General features: G+C 36.7%; 1 protein-coding gene across 5 annotated transcripts in view; it reads right to left on the reverse strand.

Annotated features, from left to right (window-relative positions):
- Positions 1-8,485, reverse strand: part of LOC107718510 (rho guanine nucleotide exchange factor 7-like) — a 23,487-nt gene extending 15,002 nt beyond the window's left edge. The window contains exons 1-3 of one of the 5 annotated variants that reach the window (XM_016525621.1): positions 8,105-8,485; positions 6,457-6,537; positions 905-989 (exon numbers count right to left, since the gene is read on the reverse strand). In XM_016525621.1, coding sequence (XP_016381107.1) covers positions 905-989; positions 6,457-6,537; positions 8,105-8,269 — 331 coding nt within the window. In that variant the 5' untranslated portion in view covers positions 8,270-8,485. Of the gene's footprint in view, positions 1-904; positions 993-6,456; positions 6,538-8,104 lie in introns of all 5 variants that reach the window. The other 4 variants (XM_016525615.1, XM_016525632.1, XM_016525638.1 and 1 more) reach the window with 4 other exon arrangements.
- Between the last annotated feature and the right edge of the window lie 437 nt (positions 8,486-8,922).

The raw sequence follows: 8,922 nt of genomic DNA on the forward strand, positions 1-8,922 counted from the left end.
AGCGCCTCCTGCTGGCAGAGAATGAGTTTTCATTTTAAATAAGCCCGTCTCCAGCAACATTTCCAGTTTTTGTCAATATTTAAAACAGTTGAGTAAATTTTTTTCTTCAGGATTCTTTGATAAATAGAAAGATCCAAAGATCAGCATTTATCTGAAATAAAAAGCTTTTGTAACATTATACACTATTCCATTCAGTATAATTTTTATAATTTTTTTGGGAAAGAAATTATAGAAATTATACTTTTATTTAGCAAGGATGCTTAAAATTGATCAAAAGTGATGATAAAAGGCATTTATAATGTTACAAAAGATTCATATCGATATCGGAATTATATCGTATCGACCGAAATTAAGAAATATATCGTGATATCAATTTTGGCCATATCGTCCAGCCCTAGATTTACCTTACAAATCTGATGAAATGGTGCACGCTGCGTTCCCAGATGAACGTTATAATAAACCCAAACTCACATCCGGTATTTTGCTGGTTTTGCGGATTTTTAAAAATCGAATAGTCTAATAAAATCGACGAATCGCGACAGCCCTAAAGTCAATGGCTACCAGCAACTGTTTGGTTACCAACATTCTTTTGTGGTCAACAGAAGAAAGAAACTCATACAGGTTTGGAACAAGTGGAGGGTGAGTAAATGATGACAAGATTTTCATTTTTGGGTGAACTATCTCTTTAACAGAAAACTTCCTTTAAAAAACATTTTTAAGAATATTTACAAAAAATATTTGGGCAATGATATCAGGTTTTAGCTCACTTCTGCGTAAATACTGTGACAAGACAAATACAGCTAGGCTATGCTGGTAATAAACTAAATGACTTTACTTATCAAATGATTTGATAAACATCTGGTCAGACAGCACTGATAATACAGGTGTTTCAGACGTATCGCACCTGAAGTTGCTTTGTTGAGTGCAACCAAACAATTCAAGACTTTGGAGAAGTTCTGGCCCTGAAACAAGTCATTGGCCTCAAATACCTGCAGAGGGAAAAAAGCAACAATTACACATGCAAAAAACGAAAAGACATTCATGAGCTCAAATATAAAGCGAATAAAAGTACAGAATTTGGATCTGCTAGTTTCACATCATACAGATAATCCTATACAAAAAGAAATTACATTTTAGATGTTTTGGTTTGATGCACAAGATACCATAAGTGCAGTAGGTTAACACGTCCCAAAATAATAAATACTGTTTTTTGATCTGCAATACAAAAAATAACAATACATTTATTTAATGCTTTTATTCAGCAATGATGTACGAAACTAATTAAAAGTAAAAGTAAAAACTTTCATAATGTTTTAAAATACTTATTCATCAAAGAATCCAGAAAAAAAGTATCATGATTTCCACAAAAATATTAAGCAGCACGACTGTTTTCAACACTGATAATAATAAGAAATATTTTTTGTGATTTAAATCAGCATATTTATGCATTTGAAATGAAATGCATCAAAGGATTAGAATACGATGAGTGATGCTGGCCCAAGCATTACACATGGTAAAAAGCTTCAAGTCTATATATTAAACTTGGATGGACAGTTTTAGCAGAGATGGATTGTAACTCAAGTCATGTAATGCTAAATATGCAAATCTAGAGGCCATATGCAAAACAGCAGAACAGTAACAATCATTCTTAAAAATATGCACATATTCTGCAGAATAAGCAACAATACAGAAACTTTGCCAGTAGGGTTAATTTCTTTGACCTCTTTGCGACAGACCAAAGTTCCAGTCACAGAAACCTACAAACATTTATGAGGATCACAGATTCTCTATAAAAGGAGTCTGCTTCACTGAGGGAATATAAGAATGTAGTTTTGCTAAGCTAGGGCAGTGTTGTGTGCGTGTGGGTTGCTGGCTCTTAGACTACCTGCTGCTCTCTGGGCCATCTGGACACATAAGCTCATCCCAAGTAAACCCAAACTGGCCTGATTTGAACTCTTCAAACAATACAGGCAATAAGATGGAGAAGTAAAGTGGTCCTGGACACCAAACACCACATTTTTCCTGGTGGATCAGCTCATTTGCATTTTTCTATGATGATTATAATTTAGGAAACTATACCTTTTGAGGAAAGTCAACTATGAATGGTTTACTTGTTGGCCACGTACACACTTTAAAGTTTCAGGAGTGACAACCATATTTAAATACGGTAGTGAATCCCCTAAATTACAGTTTTGTGTGTGTACAGAACTAAACTCACTCTCGAAACGGCAATGATTAAACTGTTGTAATCATAGCAATGTTTTGCTGTCTCACGCATTTGTTATTCGCTAATTTTGACCAAAGTAATATTATAGCGACCAAAGACTTATGTTTGGCGATTTTAACAAAACCACTGTTGGCAGAGCCATCGTGTTTTGTTTAAGTTTGGAAGGTTGCTTTGCAGATCGCGCTGTTGAAGTGTTGCCATGTCCACTTATTATAAGCAATGCTTATTAGGTGTCTTTGGGTTTGTTGTTTGGGCCCAGCTCATAAAGCGATCCAGTTTATGGAGATAATAAAGTAGGCAGGTGGCGATATTTTGGTATGTGGCTTATTTCCAAGATAGCACGTTTGGATTTTATTGGAGTTTATTATTGGCTTGTTCTCATTTGCAGTTTTTTTTATGTCAAGGTCTGGCAACACTGAGTCAAGACGTACCTCCTTTACTGTGATTTCTTGCACCACAACACTGACACATGTTTAAATACGTCATTAACAACTAGTTGTTCAGTTTGGTTCCGTACACACCATGTAGAATTTCTCCAAAAGGGGTTGCCACTACTTGAATTTTTTGGGAGTCAATTCGATTATAGTGGTTGTTGCTCCCGTAAATTACTAAACTGAGTGTCAGAACAGAATTAAGCACTAAAAGGTGAACTGACAACTGAATTTAGCTGCAGTGTTTACGTGGCTATTGTTTTCTATACACAGTTAGGAAGAAGGCTATTTTATCAATAATAAAAAAAAAAGTCTTTTTTTTTGGAAGTGTTTGCCATTTTCCCATTTCACTGCCATAATATGAAGTCTTTTCAAGTGAAACACTTGATTTTATGAGGTATTACCATGTATTAAGGAAGTAAATTGGGTTCATTTAGATTTCATGTCTTAAAAAAAAAAATCACCTGTAACTTTGATTACAACTATTTTTTCTCTTACATATTGGTCAGAGAGATTTTGTTTAATTTTAGGAATAAAATACACTTACATTACTGTTCACAATTTGGGTTAGGTAAGATTTTTCCTTTCCTTTAGTTATTTACTAGCCCTATAATGCTATAATGATTTCTATTTCAAATAAATGCTGTTCTTTCTGACATTTCTATCCTTCCAAAAAAAATTAATAAATAAATAGAAATAAATAAATATATAAAAAATCCTTTAAAAAATGTCACGGTTTACACAAAAATATTAAAATCAGCATATTAAAATGATTTCTAAAGAATCTTTTGACACTGAAGACTGGAGTAATGGGATTATATAAATGCAGCCGTATAAGAGACCATTAAAGGGTTAGTTCACCCAAAAATGAAAATTCTGTCATTAATTACTCACCCTCGTGTTGTTCCAAACCCGTAAGACCTTCGTTCATCTTCAGAACACAATTTAAGATATTTTTGATGAAATCTGAGGGCTCTCTATGACCCTGAATACTAAAAAAAAAAAAGTACTCTCTGAATACTTTTTTTGCGCAAAAAAAACAAAAATAACAACTTTATTCCACATTTTCGTCTCTACTGCGTCACTTGTGGACCAGCGCTGACCCAGATCCGGCGTAATGATGTCATCACGCCGGATCTGGGTCAGCGCCGGCGCCACCACACGCTCGCGTCGTGGTACTGTCGTGAACGCGCGTCCAAAGTGGAGACGAAAATGTGGAATAAAGTTGTTATTTTAGTTTTCTTTGTGCAAAAAAGTATTCTCGTAGCTTTGTAACTTTACATAAAAATCTTGTCGACCCCCAGACTTTTGATCAGTACTGTGCATTAATAAACTGGTTGCAGTCATTAAACATTTTTAACCCATGGCAATGTAGCAATCTAAAAACAGTCAACAATGATTTTATAAGAGGATGAACTTAACAGGAACTGACAAAAGAAACTTTCTCCTATCAGTGAATTAAGATGTTAAATAAACTATGTTTATTTTCTCAGATGAATCTCTCAAAAAAAAGATACACAAAGACATTTCATTAATATTCAGTACTTGATACAGGCCTAAAGTCCAATCCCCAAGACTCAAACACAATCAACAATCATCTCACACATCGAAGTCTACATTACATCATCTGCCATCACTGTAGTGGAATTAAATTCCCTCCTGCTCTTTCTCTTTAAACCAGTCATCCAAACATGCCATTTGAAAAAGCAGTTTTAGTGTGGACTGGAGTGCCTCTCTTAATTCTGGTCTGTGCCAGACCCCACAGCACCATTAATGAGCTGGCAGCTCTGCCCATTCAAACACACAACTCCATTCACCACAATAGAGGGCTTGTCTGAACCTCTCACAGCTGGCTAGAAGAACCGAAGACACTGGCACTCCTGAAACACACAGAAGTAGAACCACAACGGTCCTACACAACAGCACACTCATACAGAGCAACAAATGCCGCACAGAGCAACATACGCGCCCAGCACCCCTGTGGGCAGAAAGATTGCAGTTATGCGATCACGCTGCCAAACATTAACAAGCACAGAAGTGTTTGTGAAGAAAAATCACTGTCAGATTTCCTGAAAACACTCAAAAGTGACAAAAAATGTGGCATTCAAAAAGTAAAAACAGCTTTTACTGACAGAACAGCAGTTGTTGAGAAAATCGTCACTTTCAAAATAACATGGAGCTATCACATTAGATCTGAATGGAATTCATTACATAGCCAGTGCTAGACTTTAGAGATTGCAGTAAATCAAAGGTCGTGTGACAATTCATTGCACTATACTGTGAATAATTTATGGCTGCATACTGTGCTGTCTATTCTTGCATGCTTTTACCAAGAAACGACATGCAATTGCCTGTACAGACATACTATAGATATCTGCAGGAAAAATGGGCAGAGCTAGATCTGAACACAAAAACAGGTTTAACAATAGCATTTGGCTCTGCCTCCAGTAAAAACACTGTGTGGGTGAAGGATCTGATTCAGTCTCATACCAACACCTTGAGGTGTTGGACTTGAGTGGAGACTGAGCTGCCAGAACACCATGTTTACAAACAAATGAACTGTTAATAGCATATCAACAGTGTAAAAAAAAAAAAATGTTACAATGCACTGCAATTTTCAGCAAAGAACTTCTCTTGATAAACAAGTTTGGACGACTCTGAATAAATTTGACCTGGCATTGAGCATTGTCAGGTGCAACGCCCAATCGGCAACACCCTGTAAATTACTGAAGTTAAAGTGTTTATTATGAAACGTTACACTAAATATTGGACATTCATGCTTGTAATTCAGCAGTCCAGTTTCACCAGATCATGATCATGTTGCCATGTAAACTATACATATAATTGAACAGCTCTATTTAAAAGTTGAATATACAAGTAAATCCAGCTTTATCCACACACATTCAGTATTCTCACATAAACGACTAGTATATACTAAATAGTAAAACTAAACTGCTAGATTGTTTATATTGTATCAAAATGCAAACTATGTTAGCACTCAGCTCTAATCTGCTAAATGCAACTATAAGACATGAAGATAGTACGATACTATAAACATCATGTTTTTCTGTAAAGCTACTTCGAAACAAGGTGTATTGTGAAAAAGCGGTATAAAAATAAAATTGACTTGACTTACGTGAACATCAGCTTCAGTTTAAAGCCCACATTCTGCTTTATTCTGGAAAACACTTTTAGATTCTTTGCAGCTGTTGGGATATATTGGAAGGATATTCTGAATAAACCCAAATGTATCAATTGTTTTCCTGAAATACTTGCTCTTGGCATTTATTATTTCACATTTTTGTGTAATTTTGGACAGTCACATGTCAGTTAGTTCTCATTCACCTCCTTAGTGATTAATTGCAAAATACAGGCCACGGGGCCCTTATAAATAGTTTATTGATTGTGATATCATGTCTTTCAATGTTTTTATAATCAATTCTGTCTTCCACAGCTTGACTTTTCACTGTCTGTAAACACAAAGCAGAGCAAGCTACCTGGACATCTACAAATGACACATTAAAGCAATGTTGCATTAATCATCTAAGAAATTGTCATGGCAACAAACAAGCCAAGATGCCGCAATAACACCCAATGCCATTGTTACCGACGTAATAATAACACTAAAACCAAAACACACAGGATTAGTCTGTTCCCAACTCCAGCTGACTCAGTCTGGCGACTGATTTGCCTTCAAACCACACAAACAAGCCACTGAATCAGTGCTCAGAAATATAAACGAGCATGCAATGGAAATGAACGACTAAAACAGAAGCTGAAAGATCATGCAGCACTCACCTCTATGTGATATAATGCACAGCCTTTCACAAACTCTCTGATATTACTCAAACACTCGTCTTTCCGCGGGTCCTGATAGATCTGAAAATAAAGCGAACAGATAAATCCTCTTCCAAGCAGGTTTTTCAAAGAATAAACAAAAACGTATGCGAATATGCCATTTGTTTATATCACGGCTCATCGCCCCGTTCCTGCAAAAATCCACTTATTCTTCATAGGGAAGTTGGCGGAGGAATAGCGGAAATGACGTGCGCTAATAGCTTGCGGTTGGCTGGGTTCAGTGAGAGCGGCATGCTGGCACAAGCAGACACTACCTGAGCAGTCCTGTCAGAGCAAAGTCTAACATCTCCGTGAAATGCTGTAACTATGCGACACATTGTTTTTACAATAGAACCTGTCAGTGAATCTGGACATCTGATTTAACGTTCCACTTTCCCAGAGTTTATCACAGTCTGTTAAGCTTCAGACATTTTATAAAATCATACGATTGCTGCGATCATATCTGTGTCGACGATTTCAGACTATGTTGTATTACATATAAATTAGAATACTTTCGACTACGCTGTATGTCGAGACTATGGTTGATATAAACCACAAAATGTTTATGAATTATTAATTAAACATCAGCATTATCATTTATATCAAAGCGTATGTGGATATAATAAATTATAACATAAAAATGATACTATACTCCATACAGTTACAAATAAACATCCTGCAAAAGAACAAAGGATGTTTAGCGAGAATTTAATATTGTTTTGAAATGTGCTCAAATTCAATAACTCTGCTCCATTAGCAGATTTCTATTTAAAATCAAAATGGTCTAATTATAAAAAAGTAATGTTCCACAAGCCACATATTTCTAGTGATGAGAAGTTAAATTCATTTTTTCGCGAATCGGTTATTTCGAACAGTTCGTTCCAATGAGCCGGTTCAAAAAAACAACAACAACGGGCCATGACATCCCGATGAGGAATACTTTCCTATTAAGTTTGGTTATTCCTTGTAATTTCAAGTGTCTCAATTCAATTTGTGCAGCCACGGCTCATGAAAGTGGCATTTAAGCAGAATTTGTAGTATTTATTATCTATTCATCCATCAGTTTTTTTGGCTCATTATCTCGGACACGTCCGAATGATACGGATCGGTTCAAAGAGTCAGATTCGCGAAAGAATCATTCAGACAGGTGCTCAACTGATTCACTAAAAAGTTCCAACTCAAAAACAATTCGTTCACTAACCGGACATCGTCGTTTCCTCTCTCTTTATTTACCAGTCAATGGCGGTCGACTTATATAGACAAATCCCAAGATTAATATCCGTTTATGTATTTGTTGTTGATCAATTGCGTTTTTCATTACGATTATTATTAAAATACCGCTCTTTCCCCATCACTGCAAATTATACAAAATTTCCTCTACATACATTCTACTTAATCCCCTTTTACTCACAGTTCAAGAAATTAAATTTAAAACTAAAACTTAAAGAAAACGGTATGCTAGTGTGCTGGTTAATCGTAGCGCGTGCAGTGAACGAACACAAAAGGCGCGCGCGGAGACCGACGCTCCGACGCACAAAAACATCTGTGCTTTTGTGTAATTGATTTACTCTGTTATGGAACTGCATGAGCTTCATGCCAAACGGCTTACCGTGTGAACCGAACCGGGTCGCAATCGTTCCAGCAGTTTACACAAAACCACTCCATCTCTGAGAGATGCCTGTAAAAAGCCTTCAGGGTCCGACAGTGTCTTTTTGGGTGATTCCAGGACACCCAGCGTTATTAACCATGTGATGGTCTGTTCAGCCGAATTCATGACTTCGTATGCGTCTAAAGCTCAAACGAGATAATCCATAAGCAAACGAATATGCAGGCCGAATGAAATGACAGATATCCTGTGTGTAGTCCGCAGCAGAAGCAGCAGGATATTTGGAGCGAGGACTCTGATCCCTCCTTTTCCCTGGATGTTAGGGATGACGATTTGTTGAGGGTTATCGGGCAGGTCCGGCTTCTCTCCTCTTCTTTCATCTGGCGGGATGTCAGCCTGGTTTAAACCAAAATCAACAATCTGCAATTGTTTTCCGCAACATGACACCCAATTCATGCTGCTTGGGCTCACTGAATATTTTAAAGTCTTCAGAAACAAACGCATTGACATTCTAGGCATTTAGCAGCACTAGACTGGATATGAAAGTCAACATTTGGTCGTATGTTAGTGAATCGACTATATTTAACACCACACGTCCATAGGTGGAGTAAAACACAAACTATTTTGATCAAATCTTGAGCAAAAGTCAACTTGTATGATCTACAGACCACACGCATCCATTAAAGTCTACACTCTGTTTATAAGACCAACCAACACGCCTGAATTTATTCAAAAAGGCGCTGATGCCAAATACTATTCCATTGAAATCCATATGTACCTGTAGCGCCCCCTGCTGGATTTTTATTCAGATAACACGACAG

The sequence above is a fragment of the Sinocyclocheilus rhinocerous genome, unplaced genomic scaffold (assembly GCF_001515625.1).
Source record: "Sinocyclocheilus rhinocerous isolate Xijiao unplaced genomic scaffold, SAMN03320098_v1.1 scaffold1334, whole genome shotgun sequence".
Classification (NCBI taxonomy): domain Eukaryota; kingdom Metazoa; phylum Chordata; class Actinopteri; order Cypriniformes; family Cyprinidae; genus Sinocyclocheilus; species Sinocyclocheilus rhinocerous.